The sequence below is a fragment of the Theropithecus gelada genome, chromosome 1 (genome assembly GCF_003255815.1).
Source record: "Theropithecus gelada isolate Dixy chromosome 1, Tgel_1.0, whole genome shotgun sequence".
Classification (NCBI taxonomy): Eukaryota; Metazoa; Chordata; class Mammalia; order Primates; family Cercopithecidae; genus Theropithecus; species Theropithecus gelada.
Window position 1 is genome coordinate 70,268,790 of NC_037668.1, and position 18,985 is coordinate 70,287,774.

At 37.3% G+C, this 18,985-nt stretch overlaps 1 protein-coding gene and 1 non-coding gene across 3 annotated transcripts in view; both read left to right on the forward strand.

Moving 5' to 3' along the window:
- Positions 1-18,985, forward strand: part of LOC112622766 (coiled-coil domain-containing protein 30) — a 117,512-nt gene that overhangs the window by 20,719 nt on the left and 77,808 nt on the right. For both annotated transcript variants that reach the window (XM_025382590.1, XM_025382599.1), the window contains one exon: positions 8,476-8,655. In XM_025382590.1, coding sequence (XP_025238375.1) covers positions 8,476-8,655 — 180 coding nt within the window. The remainder of the gene's footprint in view (positions 1-8,475; positions 8,656-18,985) is intronic.
- On the forward strand, positions 11,207-11,309 carry LOC112615227. The gene has a single exon (XR_003117306.1). It is a non-coding gene; the product is annotated as a U6 spliceosomal RNA (small nuclear RNA).

Sequence of the window (18,985 nt, forward strand, 5' to 3'; positions counted from 1 at the left end):
GGCATCATCTGGTCTTATGTCTTTAATTTATAGACGAATAAATGAAGACTAAGAAAGGGTAATTGGCTGAACAGATCTGTTGATTGAGAAAAAAAACAAAAGACCCGTGTGTACTTACCTTGCTCTTTTAGGTGGTTCCTGGTAACCTAATTGAGTGTATATGCTCTGCAGTAACTTTCTACCAGGATCATATGGTGGGAAAAAAATAGAGACTCTTGTTGGCTACTTGTCTAGTAGCTAGCTGCTCCAACAGTTGACTTTCTTGAAAAATAATTTGCATTTCTACTCTGGCAGAGTGACTGAACTGGAAAATGTAGATGAGAAGAACTACTGTTCTGGTTTTTCCATCCTTCAAAAGAAGCTAAAACTTTTGGGCCTTTGTCCCCTTGGTAAAACTGGTGTGCATCTCTTGTATACAGTATCTCTGTTTTGGTATGTTAACCTATAGACTGTTGATTATGGATTAATTGTTAAAAGCTGTTACATAATGGTTAAACAAGAAGGTAGAATGGTGATCAAGGCATTCCAGGTTGTTTGCAGATGGGAAATGAAGATAGTTAAAGGAAAGTTAGGAAGCATCAACAGTAATGGGTAACATTATTGGGTGCTTGTTAAGTGCCAGACATTGTGCTAAGTGCTTGCATGTGTTATCTTACTAACTCATCACCCCATCCAGCAGTAATCCTTATTATTCATATCTTAAGATGAGGGAATTGAAGTATAGAAGATGAAGTAATCTTTCCAGGATCACCCACTGATAAGTAGTAGATTCAGGATTGAAACACACACTTATCTAACTCCAAAGTGACGGTTCTGCTACGATTGATTGGAGTACAAGAAGGAGACAGGGAGACCGGAAATAAGCTGGAAAACACACTTCAGGATATTATTCAGGAGAACTTCCTCAACCTAGCAAGAAAGGCCAACATGCAAATTCAGGAAATACAGAGAACACCCTTAAGATACTCCACGAGAAGATCAACTCCAAGACACATAATCATCAGATTCTCCAAGGTTGAAATGAAGGAAAAACTGGAAAAAACTGGAAAAAATGAAGGAAAAAAGCAAAGCCAGAGAGAAAGGCCAGGTTACCTACAAAGGGAAGCCTGTCTGTTTAAGAGTGGACCTCTCAGCAGAAACTCTAAAAGCTAGAAGAGATTAGGGGCCAATATTCAACATTCTTTAAGAAAAGAATTTTTGACCCAGAATTTCATATCCAGCAAAACTAAGCTTCATAAGCAAAGGAGAAATAAAATCCTTTCCAGACAAGCAAATGCTGAGGGATTTCATTACCACCAGGCCTGCCCTGCAAGAGCTCCTGAAAGAAGCACTAAATATAAAAAGGAAAAACCGGTACCAGCCACTGCAAAAACACACCAAAATATAAAGACCAATGACACTATGAAGAAACTGTATCAACTAGTGCACAAAATAATCAAATAGCATCATGATAACAGGATGAGATTCACACATAACAATACTAACCTTAAATGTAAATGGGCTAAATGCCCCAGTTAACAGACACAGACTGGCAAATTGGATAAGGAGTCAAGACCCATTGGTGTGCTATGTTCAGGAGACCCATCTTACATGCAAAGACATACACAGGCTCAAAATAAAGGGAGGGAGGAAAATATACAAAGCAAATGGAAAGCCAGAAAAAGCAGGGATTGCAATCCTTGTCTCTGACAAAACAGACTTTAAACCAACAAAGATCAAAAAAAGACAAAGGAGGGCATTACATAATGGTAAAGGGAACAATTCAACAAGAAGAGCTAACTATTCTAAATATATACGCAACCAATACAGGAGCACTCAGAATCATAAAACAAGTTCTTAGAGACCTACAAAGAGACTTAGACTCCCACACAATAATAGTGGGAGACTTTAACACCCCACTATCAGTATTAGACAGATCCATGAGACAGAAAATTAACAAGGATATTCAGAACTTGAACTCTGCTCTGGATCTAATGGACCTAGTAGATGTCTACAGAACTTTCTACCCCAAATCAACAGAATATACATTCTTTTCAGTGCCACATAGCACTTACTCTAAAATCGACCACATAATTGGAAATAAAACACTCCTCAGCAAATGCAGAAGAACAGAAATCATAACAAATGGTCTCTGAGACCACAGTGCAATCAAATTAGAACTCAGGGTTAAGAAACTTACTCAAAACCACACAATTTCATGGAAATTGAACAACCTGCTCCTGAATGACTCCTTGGTAAATAATGAAATTAAAGCAGAAATCAAGAAGTTGTTTGAAACCAATGAGAACAAAGAGACAATGTACCAGAATCTCTGGGACACAGCTAAAGCAGTGGTAAGAGAGAAATTTATACCACTAAATGCCCACATAAGAAGGCTAGAAAGATCTCAAATCGACACCCTAACATCACAATTAAAAGAGCTAGAGAGGCAAGAGCAAACTAATCCAAAAGCTAGCAGAGGACAAGAAATAACTAAGATCAAAGAAGAGTTGAAGGAGCTAGAAACATGAAAAACTGTCCAAAAAATCAGCGAATCCTGGAGCTGTTGTTGTTGTTGTTGTTTTTGAGTCAGAGTCTTGCTGTATCGCCCAGGTTGGAGTGCAGTAACATGATCTCAGCTCACTGCAGCCTCTGCCTCCTGAGTTCAAGTGATTCTCCTGCCTCAGTCTCCCAAGTAGCTGGGATTACAGGCACGCACCACCATGCCTGGCTAATTTTTTGTATTTTTAGTAGAGAGAGTTTCATCATGCTGGTCAGGCTGGTCTCAAACTCCTGACCTCGTGATCCGCCCACCTTGGCCTCCCAAGTGCTGTTATTACAGGTGTGAGCCACTGTACCCAATCCAGGAGTTGGTTTTTTGAAAAAATTAACAAAATAGATAGATCACTAGCTAGACTAATAAAGAAGAAGGGAGATAAGCATCAAATCACCACTGACCCCACAGAAATACAAACTACCATCAGAGAATACTATAAACACCTCTATGCAAATAAACTAGAAAATCTAGAAGAAATGGATAAATTCCTGGTCGCATACACCCTACCAAGACTAAACCAGGAAGAAGTTGAATCCCTGAATAGACCAATAACAAGCTCTGAAATTGAGGCAGTAATTAATAGTCTACCAAAAAAAAAAGAGCCCAGGACCAAACAGATTCACAGCTGAACTCTGCCAGAAATACAAAAAGGAGCTGGTACCATTCCTTCTCAAACGATTCCAAACAATTGAAAAGGAGGGACTCCTCCCTAACTCATTTTATGAAGCCAGCATCATTCTGATACCAAAATCATGAAGAGACACAACAAAACAAGAAAACTTCAGGCCAATATCCCTGATGACATCGATGCAAAAATCCTCAATAAAATACTGGCAAACCGAATCCAGCAGCACATCAAAAAACTTATCCACCACAATTAAGTCAGCTTCATCTCTGGGATGCAAGGCTGGTTCAACATACACAAATGAATAAATATAATCCATCACATAAACAGAACCAAAGACAAAAACACATGATTATCTCAATAGATGCAGAAAAGGCCTTTGATAAAATTCAACATCCCTTCATGTTAAAAACTCTCAATAACCTAGGTATTGATGGAACATATCTCAAAATAATAAAGAGCTATTTATGACAAACTCACAGCCAATATAATATTGAATGGGCAAAAGCTGGAAGCATTCCCTTTGAAAACCAGTACAAGACAAGGATGCCCTCTCTCACCACACCTATTCAATATAGTATTGGAAATTCTGGCCAGGGCAGTCAGGCAAGAGAAAGAAATAAAGGGTATTCAGATAGAAAGAGAGGAAGTCAAGTTATCTCTGTAGATGACATGATTTTATATTTAGAAAAACCCATCATCTTAGCCCAAAAACTTCTTGAACTGATAAGCAACTTCAGCAAAGTCTCAGGATACAAAATCAACGTGCAAAAATCACAAGCATTCCTTTACACCAACAATAGGCAAGCAGAGAGTCAAATCATGAATGAACTCCCACTCACAATCACTACAAAGAGAATACCTAGGAATACAGCTAACAAGGGATGTGAAGGACCTCTTCAAGGAGAACTACAAACCACCACTCAAGGAAATAAGAGAGAACACAAACAAATGGAAAAACTTTCCATCCTAATGGATAGCAAGAATCAATATCATGAAAATGGCCATACTGACCAAAGTAATTTATAGATGCAATGCTATTCCCATCAAACTACCATTGATATTCTTCACAGAGTTAGAAAAAAAACTATTTTAAATTTCATATGGAATCAAAGAAGACCCCGTATAGCCAAGACAATCCTAAGCAAAAAGAACAAAACTGGAGGCATCACGCCACCTGACTTCAAACTATACTACAAGGCTACAGTAACCAAAACAGCATGGTACTGGTACCAAAACAGAAATATAGACCAATGGAGCAGAATAGAGACCTCAGAAATAACACCACACATCTACAACCATCTTATCTTTGACAAACATGACAAAAACAAGCAATGGGGAAAGGATCGCCTATTCAGTAAATGGTGCTGGGAAAACTGGCTAGCCATATGCAGAAAAATGAAACTGAACCCCTTCCCTATACCTTAAACAAAAATTAACTCAAGATGGATTAAAGATTTAAATGTAAAACTCAAAACCACAATAACCCTAGAAGAAAACCTAGGCAATACTATTCAGGACATAGCCATGGGCAAAGACTTCATGACAAAAATGCCAAAAGCATTTGCAACAAAAGCCAAAATTGACAAATGAGATCTAATTAAACTAAACAGCTTCTGCACAGCAAAAGAAACTATCATTAGAGTGAACAGGCAACCTACAGAAAGGGAGAAAAATTTTGCAATCTACCTATCTGACAAAGGTCTAATATCCAGAATTTACAAGGAACTTAAACATATTTATAAGAAAAAACAACCCCATCAAAAAATGGGTGAGGATATGAACAGACACTTCTCAAAAGAAGACATTTACATGGCCAACAAACATATGAAAAACAGCTCAACATCACTGATCATCAGAGAAATGCAAATCAAAACCAAAATGAGATACCATCTCATGCCAGTCAGAGTGGCGATTATTAAAAAGTCAGGAAACAATAGATGCTGGTGAGGCTGTGGAGAAATAGGAATGCTTTTACACTGTTGATGGGAATGTAAATTAGTTCAACCATTGTGGAAGACAGCATGGCAATTCCTCAAGGATCTAGAAGCAGAAATACAATTTGACCCAACAATCCCATTACTGGGTATATACCCAAAGAAATATAAATCATTTTACTGTAAAGACATATGCACACATATGTTTATTGCAGCACTGTTTACAATAGCAAAGACATGGAACCAACTCAAATGCTCATCAATGATAGACTGGATAAAGGAAATATAGTACATATACACCATGGAATACTTTGCAGCCATAAAAAGGAATGAGATCATGTCCTTTGCAGGGACATGGATGAAGCTGGAAGCCATCATCCTCAGCAAACTAACACAGGAACAGAAAACCAAACACCACATGTTCTCTCAATCATGAGAGGGAGTTGAACATTGAGAACACATCGACACAGAGAGGGGAACAACACACACCAGGACCTGTTGGGGGTAGGGGGTGAGGGGAGGGAACTTAGAGGATGGGTCAATAGGTGCAGCAAACCACCATGGCACACGTATACCTATGTAACAAACCTGCACATTCTGCATATGTATCCTGGGGATTTTTTTAGAAGTTAAAAAAAAAAAAAAAAGTGGCTGGGCACTGTGGCTCATGCCTGTAATCCTAGCACTTTGGGAGGCTGAGGCAGGTGGATCACATGAGGTCAGAAGTTGGAGACCAGCCTGACCAACATGGTGAAACCCTATCTCTACTGAAAATACAAACATTAGCTGGGCATGGTAGCACGCATCTGTAATCCCAGCTACTCAAGAGGCTGAGGCAGGAGAATTGCTTGAACCCAGGAGGCAGAGGTTGCAGTGAGCCGAGATCACACCACTGCACTCCAGCCTGGGCGACAAAGCTAGACTCTGTCTCAAAAAAAAAAAAAAAAAAAAATTTCATAATTACATTATAACCCATTGAAGATTTTTTTTTTCTAGGGATCTTAGAGTCTTGCAACTCAAAGAAAAGCAGATTGTATTTAGATTGCCTTTCTAGCTAAACCAAAGTAGGAATTGAAGAGCTAACAGGACTTGAGGGCTTCTGTGTTACTTTAGGGACATAAGCAAGATAAAACTAAAATAATGATATGGGCTTTTTAGAAAGTTGTAGACAGGAGCATACTGGACTAGGACTAAGGAAACTCTAAGAATATCTTATCTACTGAATTGTATAAGATTGAATTGTTTATCTATTCAGCATACCTACTTGTGCCTACCTTTTGTAGAAAATCCAAATGACTATTCTCTTATTTCACTGGAGAAGCCTGATAGGAAAGTGTATTGCTGGTGTTTGATACATGTGCTTTTTTTACAGCTTTGTTCAGGATTTTTTTTGGTTTCTTTTTGAGACAGAGTCTCTCTCTGTCACTCAGACTGAAGTGCAATGGCATGATCTTGGCTCACTGCAACCTCTACCTCCTGGGTTCAAGCAATTCTCATGTCTCAGCCTCCCAAGTAGCTGGGACTACTGGTGCGCGCCACCACGCCCAGCTAAGGGTTTCACCATGTTGGCCAGGCTGGTCTTGAACTCCTGACCTCAGGTGATCCACCCACCTCAGCCTCCCAAAGTGCTGGGATTGCAGGCGTGAGCCACCATGCCCAGCCTATTCAGGATTATTGACAAATGTTGTGTATTTGTCGTGTACAACCAGATGTTTTGATTTATGTATACATTGTGAAATGATTAAATCAAGCTAAGTTACATGTCTATCATCTCACATACTTTTTTGTGGTGAGAACATTTAAGATCTACTCTTCTAACAATTTTCAAGTATACAGCACATTATTATTAAGTATAGTCACTATGCTATATAATACATATCCAAAATTTATCCTGTCTATCTGAAACTTTGCACCCTTTGACTGCATCTTCCCATTCCATGCCTCCCCTCCCCAGCCTCGCAACCACCATTCTACTTGCTGCTTCTGTGAGTTCAGCTGTATGAGTTCAACTTTTTAGAGTCCACGTATACGTGAGATCATGCAGTATTTGTCTTTCTGTGCCTGGCTTATTTCACTTAGCATAATGCTCTCCAAGTTCATTCATGTTATGACAAATGACAGGATTTCTGTCCTTATAAAGGCTGAACAGTTTTGCATTGTACATGTGTGTGTTGTGTGTGTGTATACTATATTTTCTTTTCCATTCATCCATTGATTGACACTTATGGAAAACGTTTCGCATTTTTCTTTGCAAAGAATTTTTGGATGTGACTCTAAAAGCAAAAATAGACAAATAGGGTTGTGTCAAGTTAAAAAGCTTCTGCACAGCAAAGGAAACAATCAACAGAGTAAAGAGACAACCTATAGAATGAGCAAAAATATTTGTAGATCATACATCTGATAAGGGGTTAATATTCAAAATATATAAGGAACTCAACTTAATAGCAAGAAAACAAATAATCCAATTTAAAAATGGGCAAAAGATGCAAATAGACTTTTCTCAAAAGAAGGCATACAAAAGGCCAACAGGTATGTGAAAAAATGTTCAATGTTGTGAATTATTAGGGAAAGCAAATTAAAACCACAGTGAAATATCACCTCACATCTATTAGAATGGCTTTTATCAAAAAGACAAAAGGTAAGTGTTGGCAAGGATATGGAAAAAATAGAACACTTTGACACTGTGGGTGGGAATGTAAATTAGTACAGCCAATATGGAAAGCAGTATGGAGGTTCCTCAAAAAATTAAACATAGAGCTACCCATATGATCCAGCAATTCCACTTCCAGGTGTATATCCAAGGGATTTGAAACCAGTGTGTCAAAGAGATATCTGCAGAAGTGGTGTGTGTGTGTGCACACGATGCAATATTATTCAGCCTTGAAATAATGTGTTTTATGGGAGAAGAATCATCGGGAAATAAAGTGATGAGGAAGACTAGAAACTTAAGGTCTCTTACTAAGTTTCCTCTTTCCTTTTGCCAACGGACACCACACACACACAGACACACACACACACATTCACACTCTTCTTCTTAACATATAGACTCTTTGAACTTCCCATTTTAAATGTGTTTTACTCTAAAATTGTCTGTGCTTTTATCATTGATATGAAAAATAAGGTAAGTTGTCTGTGCCTACTGCTTTTGTTAATATAATTTTATTGTTATTTTCACTCTAATATAACAGGTATTATATGAATATGTATCAACTATCCATAAATGTAAAAGAGTACTTTGTTGTAGATAAGCTAATTCCAAAAACATTTACATGTGAATAATCACATTCTGACGATTCTGGTTCTGACAACTTGAACCCATGTTTTACCAATATTCTTTCCAATTGTCTGTTTTTTCTCTTTTAAAATGTTTGCTTTAGTATCCGTCATCTGGAGATAAACTAAAATACAACCAGCAAGGGGAAGTACAACAACTTCACCAGAATTTGCACCGGCTCCAGATTCTATGCAACTCAGCTGAAAATGAGCTTCGATATGAACGAGGGAAGAACTTGGACTTAAAGCAACATAATAGCTTACTTCAGGAAGAAAACATTAAGGTAACTTTTGTGGGCACATGCTTTATGGAAGGGTTTCAGTTGGCCCTGGGAATAAACGAATTTAAGTTCCTCTACTTGATAATTCATGATAGGCTCCACAAATGTGTGGACAATGTGAGCTATCTGGTAACTTCCTCCTTTAACTTTTCCCTGCAAAGTAAGAATGTGTATATTATCAACCTGTAAATAGAAAAAGGCATTACATTACATAATCTTCTGAAAACACTAATATTTTTAGTACTTACTAAACTTCAGTGACCTGAGCCCTAAACCCCGGTTGTCCTGCCCTGTGTATCACTAGACTTATTTATCCCTATTAGATGTATCCATTATTATTGGTTCAATCAGATCTCAACTGCACTAAGGTACAATCCATGGGAGAGCAAAGTTGTTCTTCCTAATACAACAGCATGAAATAGTTAAGGCAACATCTCCCAAATGCTTGTTTAAAAATAATCTATGTAGAACTGCCATACACAGATTCAACTAAATTTTTTGAACCACATAAATGTTTAAAATTAATCTCCATGTAAAATAGTACTTCCTCTTAATTATGGTTCGATTCTGTAAATATATATATTAAGGACTTAGTTTCTATAAGCCTCTATTGAAGGTTCTAAAATTCAACATTCAATATTCATATGCAATCTTATAGACACTGAGAGTTTAATGGTAGGCACAATAGACACAATCCTTATACCCATGGTACAGGGGTCAGCAAACTTTGGCATGTAGGTCAAATTCTGTCTGCCTTCTGTTTTTATAAATAAAGTTTTATTGGCAGCCGTATCTGTCTGTTTATATATTATGGCTGCTTTTGTGCTACAGTAACAGATTTGATAGTTGTGATGAAACCACATGACCCACACGGTCTAAAATATTTACTACCTGACCCTTTATGAGAAAAGTTTGCCCACACTGGTCTAGCGGGATAAAATGATCTTATTTGAAAAGTGACATAAACATGGATAAGAAAGGTACCTACTTTTCAAGAGCTTACAGTCTAGTAGGGGAGATATAGAGGAAAACAAATATCCGTTTATCCCAAACTTCAAGGAAGGCCTTCTAAGGGAGTTCTAGTATTCCAGAATTATTTGAATAAATCTCTTCCCTGTCCTTACCCTTCATGAGTTTTTGAAGACTGTTCATATTCCTTCAAGCCTTTGTAGTTTTAAATTAAATTCTAAATCTTTATCACATGTTTTCATAAGACAGTCTTTCACTTTCCCTTCAAGGGCATTTCTTAGATCATTTTAACTGTCCAACTCGGAACATATTCTAACAATACTACATATTTCTTAAGGAACAATGGCCATAACTACACAGATTATAATGCCTTACATATGATTGGTACCCTATAAATATTTATTGGATTAATGAACAGTCTTTCAGGGATGGATAAATGATAGCTTGGTAACAAGAGAAAATTTTTATTTTTCACTGTTTGTAAAGAGCATGCAGTAAATTTAAAAAAAAAAAAAAAGTTTTTTATCTATTTTAATCTCTGTGGTGAGACAAATTATTGGCCATTTAGGAATAAGACATCAGACTCTTGATTAGCTCCTTAGGCCAGGCACCTAAGAAAGTTATATATGATGAGTATCCTTTATTGAAAGTTTGTCCACTTTATCTCTTTTCGTTTGTTTGTTTCTGAGATGGAGTCTCGCTCTATAGCCCATGCTGAAGTGCAGCGGCGTGATCTCTGCTCACTGCAAGCTCCACCTCCTAGGTTCAAGAGATTCTCCTGCCTCAGCCTCCTGAGTTGCTGGGATTACAGGCACATGTCACCACACCCAGATAATGTTTGTATTTTTAGTAGAGGCAGGGTTTCACCATCCATGGCCAGGCTGGTCTTGAACTCCTGACCTCAGGTGATCCTCCCGGCTTAGCTTCCCAAAGTGCTGGGATTACAGGTGTGAGCCACTGGGTCCAGCCTGTTCACTTTATCTCTTATGAACAGCCTCACAACCCTAAAGGGTGAGCACTTTATGGATGAGGAAACTGTTCAAAATTGCAAAGCTAACAAATTGTAGTCAGAACTTAAACTCAAGTCTGTTCCTCTCTTTCTTGTGTAGACATCTTTCCATATTATACCCCTCCTCAATTTGGGTCATTTTGGAACCTCAGCTTTACAAACTTAGGACTCACTTTTAAAAATCTACTCAAGGCCAGTGCAGTGGCTGACACCTATAATCCTAGCACTTCGCAGGGCTGAGGTGAGCAGATCACTTAAAGTGCTCAGGAGTTTGAGACCAGCCTAGCTAACATGGTGAAACCCCATCTCTACTAAAAATTACAAAAAAAAAAAAAGTTAGCTGGGTATGGTAGCACATGCTTATAGTCCCAGATTCTCGGGAGACTGAGACATGAGAATTGCTTGAACCCAGGAGGCAGAGGTTGCAGTGAGCCGTGATGGGGCCACTGCAGTCCATCCTGGGCAACAGAGCGAGAAGCTGTCTCAAAAAAAAAAAAAAATTCCATTCAAATTATCAAACTTGAGTCTCTAGCTACTGTTAGGCCTACTTATGAGACTGATTAAGAAACAAAAATTTCGCTTCAGCAGCACATATACTAAAACTGGAATGATATAGAGAAGATTAGCATGGCCCCTGCGCAAGGATGACACGCAAATTTGTGAAGCATTCCATATTTTTTAAACTAAAGAGCTTCTGTACAGCAAAAGAAACTATCATCAGAGTGAACAGGCAACCTACAGAATGGGAGAAAATTTTTGCAATCTATCCATCTGACAAAGGGCTAATATCCAGAATCTACAAGGAACTTAAAAACATTTAGAAGAAAAAAACAACTCCATCAAAAAGTGGGTGACGGATATGAACAGACGCTTCTCAAAATAAGACATTTATGCAGCCAGCAAACATGAAAAAAGCTCATCATCACTGGTCATTAGAGAAATGCAAATCAAAACCACAGTGAGATACCATCTCATGCCAGTTAGAATGGTGATCATTAAAAAGTCAGGAAACAACAGATGCTGGCGAGGATGTGGAGAAATAGGAACACTTTTACACTGTTGGTGTGAGTATAAACTAGTTCAACCATTGTGGAAGACGGTGTGGTGATTCCTCAAGGATCTAGAACCAGAAATACAATTTGACCCAGCAATCCCATTACTGGGTATATACCCAAAGGATTATAAATCATTCTACTATAAAGACACATGCACACGTATGTTTATTGCAGCACTATTCACAGTAGCAAAGACTTGGAACCAACCCAAATGTCCATCAGTGATAGACTGGATAAATAAAATGTGGCACATATACACCATGGAATACTATGCAGTCATAAAAAAGGATGAGTTCATGTCCTTTGCAGGGACGTGGATGAAACTGGAAACCATCATTCTCAGCAAACTAACACAGGAACAGAAAACCAAACACTGCGTGTTCTCACTCATAAGTGAGAGTTAAACAATGAGAACACATGGGCACAGGGAGGGGAACATCACACACCGGGGCCTGTCAGTGGGTGGGGGACAAGGGGAGGGATAGCATTAGGTGAAATACCCCATGTAGGCCGGGCGCGGTGGCTCAAGCCTGTAATCCCAGCACTTTGGGAGGCCGAGACGGGCGGATCACGAGGTCAGGAGATCGAGACCATCCTGGCTAACACGGTGAAACCCCGTCTCTACTAAAAAATACAAAAAACTAGCTGGGCGAGGTGGCGGGCGCCTGTAGTCCCAGCTACTCGGGAGGCTGAGGCAGGAGAATGGCGTAAACCCAGGAGGCGGAGCTTGCAGTGAGTTGAGATCCGGCCACTGCACTCCAGCCTGGGCGGCAGAGCGAGACTCTGTCTCAAAAAAAAAAAAAAAAAAAGAAATACCCCATGTAGATGACAGGTTGATGGGTGCAGCAAACCAACATGGCACATGCATACATATGTAACAAACCTGCACGTTCTGCACATGTATCCCATAACTTAAAGTATAATTTAAAAATAAAATTAATTAATTAATTAAACATTTAAAAAATAAATAAAAATATTGACTGGGTGCAGTGGCTCAAGCCTACAGTCCTAGGGCTTTGGGAGGCCGAGGCAAGAGGATTGCTTGAGCCCAGGGATTTGAAGCTGCAGTGAGCTATGATCACACCACTGCACTCCAGCCTGGGTAATAGAATGAGGTCCTGTCTCAAAAAAAAAAAAAGAAAAGAAAAAAGAAATAAATAAAAATTAAAATATCACTTTTTCTTTTAAAAAAACCAAAATACTAATTTATTGCTTTTTAAATCATTGTATTATAAAATATAACACTTAGAAAATGCATAAAACATACAGTTTACCTAATTGTCATAAAGTAAATAGACGTCTAAACACTACCCAGGACAAGAAATAGAACAATGCCAGCACACTAGTGGCCCCTGCATACCTTATCCCCATCATAATCCCATCACCTTACCACCCCAGTAGTAACCACTAATTTTGGTAATAACTCTCTTGCTTTACTTTATAGTTTTATCAACTATTTATAATCCCACACAATATAGTTGTCTTCCCTATTTTTCATATTTCAAAAATATAATCAATATTTATACCTTGTGTTTGCCTTATAACTTTGTCTGCAAGATTCATTCATGTTATAGTGTATAGCCATTGTTCATTCATTTTCTTTGCAATATTAGTATTCTATTGTAAAAAAAAAAAAAAGCCATACGTTATTTGTTTTTTCTATGGCTTATGGACATTTTACATGTTTCCAGCTTGGGGATGTTAAAAAGAATGTTATAGGCTTGCAGAGCCTCAGGCAGATTGCTGCTCTGTTACCACCAATACCAAGACGCTGTTGTAGATCCTCTTCTTGGTGCTTGACTGTCCCAACTTGAAGCTGAAGAAGCTGCCTTGGATGCATAGGTCATCGGCTGTTAACAGTGTTTGCCCCAGTGTTGTCTTATTTCATCATTACCAGCATCACCAAAACCCTAAGTGTTGACTCTTTGATCACAGGCCCAAGAGTAAATAGACAATATATTATGAAAGGATTTGTACCCTTTCTATTTACAATGAGAAGTTTAGGTTTCTTAATCTTGAACAAACTCAATTTACCGAATATTTCAGAACACTTGATTTCTTCTTTTTCTTTGATTTGTTTCTTATCTATTCATTGTCTGTGTCTTACTTTTTTCATAATAAGATTATTCTTGAAAAATGAAACTTCTAGGCTTTCTAAAAGGTTAGAGTGCCTTTTGAGAAGAAGTCAACAGCTAAGATTTGTTCTTATCATTGAAATTTCAAAAGTTGTACCAACCCTCCAAAATAAAATGAGAAAAAAAAAATGAGACAGAAGGTGAGCTGTTTTAGAATGGCAAGGTGGGAAATGGGTTTTTACTGGAAAAACAGGAAGTGTATTAAACCTTGATTGAGAATTTCTTTTTGGTAACATCAATGAGATAAGCTTATTACATTTTTTCCTATTGACCTACATTGATCCACCAATGATATTAAGGCATTTCGTCCTTAGGGTTTAATTTCTTTTTTTTTTTTTTTTTTTTTTTTTTTGAGACGGAGTCTGGCCCTGTGGCCCAGGCTGGAGTGCAGTGGTGTGATCTCTGCTCACTGCAAGCTCCGCTCCCAGGTTCATGCCATTCTCCTGCCTCAGCCTCCCGTGTAGCTGGGACTACAGGCACCTGCCACTGCGCCCGGCTAATATTTTGTATTTTTTAGTAGAGACGGGGTTTCACCGTGTTAGCCAGGATGGTCTCGAACTCCTGACCTCGTGATCCGCCCGTCTCGGCCTCCCAAAGTGCTGGGATTACAGGCGTGAGCCACCACGCCCGGCCAGGGTTTAATTTCTTTACTTCTACATACATTCATTTCATTCTGTTTAACAAAGCTTTGACCATTTTTGTGTGTCCACTAACATTTTTGGAAATGGCATTTCTGGTCTTCAAAAATTAATGCAAAATGAGGAAATGAAGTTTCATAAACTAAGCACTCTACATACTTGAGCAGCTTTTACTGAAAGAGCTTTGCCTTTGAACAGAGGGTATAACAGCACATTATTTCAGATATGTTCAGTCAATGAATATCAGATTCTTTCCTGAGTAGCAAGATATATGAATAGAACTGAGTCATGTTTCTACTTTTTAAAGAGTGCTGCAATGAACATTCATGCACATGTGTCCTGATGTCCATAAGTACACACTCCTCTAGGAAGAGATTGGGAGTGGAATTATTTCATCGTAGGATATGTATTACTTCAACTCCTTCTAAAGTCTTCTGCCAACAGTGTCTGAAGGTTCCCATTGCTCTACATCCTCACCAACTCTTGGAACTGTCAGACGTTAAAATTTTTGCAAACCTAGTATACATGTATAGCAGGAGTTCCTTGTGGTTTTAGTGTGCATTTGCCTGTTTGCAAACAAGTTTGAGCAGCTTTTTATACATTTAATTGGCATTTGAATTTCTATTTTGTGAAGTGCTTGTTCAAGATTTTGTTCATATTTGTTTGGGGTTTCTCTCATTTTAATTTTTTCATTAATTTATAGAGGCTTTTTAAATACATTAACCCTTTATCAGGTATGTATTAGAAACATTGACTCTGTGACTTGCATTTTCATTCTCCTTATATATCTTTTGATGAATCAAAGTTTTGAATTTTAATAATCATTATTTTTCATTATAACTAGTGATTTTGGGGTCTGATTTAATAAATATCTTACTACTTCAAAGTCATAAAGCTATTCTACATTAATATTTATGTATGTATGTATGTATGTATTTGTTTTTGAGATGGAGTCTCACTCTGTCACATAGACTGGAGTACAGTGGCATGATTTTGACCCACTGCAACATCTGCCTCCCGGGTTCAAGCAGTTCTCCTGCCTCGGCCTCCCAAATAGCTGGGATTACAGGCACACACCACTATGCCTGGCTAATTTTTTTGTACTTTTAGTAGATATGGGGTTTCACCATATTGGCCAGGCTGGCCTCGAACTCCTGACTTCAGGTGATCTGCCCACCTCAGCCTCCCAAAGTGTGGGATTACAGGTGTGAGTCACCGTGCCCAGCCTATTGTGGTATATTTTTGAGCTCCCTATTCTGCTCCATTGTTTATTTGTCTGCCCTTGTGCCAATACTATGCTATCATGATTATTTTAGCTTTATATAAATATTAACATTTGATAGAGCAAGTCTTTTTACCTTGTTCTTATTTTCTGGGGTATCTGGGCTATTCCTGGACTTTGGGGTTCCTATATAAGTTTTATAATCAGTTTGTTAAGCTAAACACAAATACTCACATGAACTCACGTAGAACACATGTATATTGACACACAACCTTTTGGGATTTCACTTGGAATTACATTGACTCTATAGGTCAATTTGGGCAGAATTTAAATCTTTGCAAGATTGAATCCTCTAAGAAGAGAGTGTGTGTATTTAGGTTTTTAATTTCTCTCAATATTTAAATTTTCTTATATATCTTTTGTTAGACATATTCACAGGTGCTGATATTTTCCATACTATTATAAATGGTAACTTTAAAAATGTTCATTTTCTAATTATTTCCCAATGTATAAAAATTCACTTAATCATTTTCTAATAAAAACTTTCCCATACTTTTTTATTCTTACAATGTATGTATATGTTATTTTGGATTTTCTAGCAAGTAATCATATCATTTAAAGACAATTTTCTTTCTTCCTTTTCATATGTTAAACCCTTCATTCTTTTTTCTTGTTCTGTTTACTGGCTAGCACAGTGCTGAATAGAACTGGTGACAGTAGGCATCCTTTTCTAATTCCCAGTCTCAAAGCAAAAGCTCTCAAATTTCACCATTTAGTATGTTTTTATTGCTTTTTAAAAATAGATATTTTATCCAAATGTACTTTAGAAAGAAAGAAAAATAAATAAAAATAGATATTATTTATTACATTAAGGAAATTGCTTTCTAGCATTAGTTTGTTCAATGTTTTATGACAAATACATGTTGAATGTCATAAATTTTTTTCTGAATATTTTGAGAAGGTTTTTAAAAAAATTTAGTCTGTTAATATGCTGAATTACTTTGACTGATTTTCTAATGTTAATCCAATTTTGCATTTCTGGGATAAACCTAACTTCATCATAAATTATCATTCTTTTCCTACAGTGCTGGATTTGGCTTGCTAATATGTCTTTGGGATTTTTGCAACTTTCCTCAGGAGTGAGACTAGTCTGTCACTTCCTTGCAATGCCCTTGTCAGATTTTGATATCAAGGTTAACCTAGCCTCTTAAAATAAAATGGGTAATATACCGTCTTTTTCTGTCTTCTGGAAAAGTTTGTATTAAGTTACAATGATTTCTTCGCAAATTATTGCAAAAAACTCATCCCTAAAGCCTTCTGATTTTGCTTTCTTTTGGGTAGGTTTTCAATTTCTAGTTCCATTTCTTTAATAGTTATGAGAAGTCAAGTTCTTATTTTTTTGCATCAACTTTGTTATATTTTATTTTTCTAAAAAAGTTTCCATTTCATTTAAATTATTTAAAGTTTTACAGATATTTATTCATCTTGTCTTCTTTTTAAAATATATATATATTTTAACAGAGGTAGCTTTTGAAAAAAAGAAGAGAAATATATAATGATGGTCATTTCACTTTTATAATACTAGTTACTTTTTTCTTGTTGCTTTTTCTTTGATCAGTCTCACTGGAAGTATATTTATTTTATTAGACTTTTCAAAGAACCAAATTTTAGCTTGTTGATCCACTCTAATGTATTCTTTTTAGATAAATAATAAATACATGTATTTCACAGTTTAGAGTAAATGTAGTGTAGAGTACTGAATTAGAATCAGAAAATCTATATTCAGACCTTGGTTCTATCATCTGGCAATTATTTGAGATTCAGTTTTTTATCTCTAAGATGGGCTAAAATACCAATCCCAGCCACTTCATAGATGTGAAAGCCTAACAAATGTCAAGTAGTAATATTAGTGTATGCCTCGGCTCTGTATTTCAAATGCAGCAGATAGTCTAAAAGCAATTATTGAATAGGAACACTTAACTTTTGTTAGGTGTTTCCTATGTGTCTGGCTCTATTCTTGAGGCTTTAATTGCTTTGTCTCATTTAATGCCGCCTCACAACTATCCTATGAGGTAAGTAGTTATTATCCCCATATTACAGATGAAGGAACTGATGCTCAAAGAGGTTGAACACAATTAACTTTTAGATTAACTTTATATAATCTGATTGGTTAATATAGAGAAAGCACAGATGAAGGACATTATAGCTATCATCCCTATTAATTCAGTTGAAAAGCTTTGAGACCAGGGAATTCTATCTACCATTAAAACAAAGTAAATTCTCTCTCACCACTTTTGTCTATGAGCCTTCCCTGCCCAGTGTATACATTCACTACGTTCTGATATTTTTTAGAATATCATTCATTTACTTGCTCAGTAAATAATTGATTAATCACCTACTCTCTGGTTCTTTGATAGGCCTTGGTATTAAGAAATGAATTAAAAACCTAATCTCTGCTTTCTTGGAATTTAAAGTGGGGAAAGGGGACATAAACAGGTATATAAATGCATACTTAATTATACATCATGATATGTTTGATGAAGGAAGCAAATGTGGTACAGTGATGAGTAAGGACATTTCAGATTAAATGATTCTGAAAATTGCCCCCTGCAAAGTGGCATTTAAGCTAAGACCTGAAGAATACGCAGGCAACCATACAATTAGAAGGGAAAAGGGAAAGCACTTCTGGCAGAGGGAGGTGTGGAAAAAGTTTGGTGTATTGGAAACTCTTAATACAAACCAATGTGACAGGAGTTACAGTGGGAGAAGGAGAAATAACAAGATGGATTTAAAGAGATAGACAAGGGCCAGAGCGTACAAAGCCAGGCAAGCTGGTGGGATCTGGAGTGAGGGACCACTGAAAGATTCTAAGCAGGGTTGTCAGGTAGTTCAATTTGTGTTTTTAAAAGAAAATTTGGCCACAGCGTTAGAGGATAGATTAGAAGAGAGTAAAAATGGAAGTGGCAGGACCAGTGCAGAGGCAGTTGCTATGGCCCAGGCTAGAGATGATGCCCCAGACTAGGTTAGTGCCAAAAAAAAGACACAAATGGATTAATGCAAGGTGTATTGTGGGGATAGAGTGACAGCATGTGCTAAATGATTGGAATTGGTTCATAATGGAAAAGGAAGACTCAGGGATTACTGACCTGCACAAAAGTTTGGATGGTGGCATTATTTACTGAAATTGGGAAAAGAGAGAAAAAAAGACTTTGGAGATATGGGCAGAATCAAGGAGTTTCATTTTGGCAAGTATTGGCATAAAATGGCATTTCAAATTATAGAAATGGATAGCAAATCATCCACTT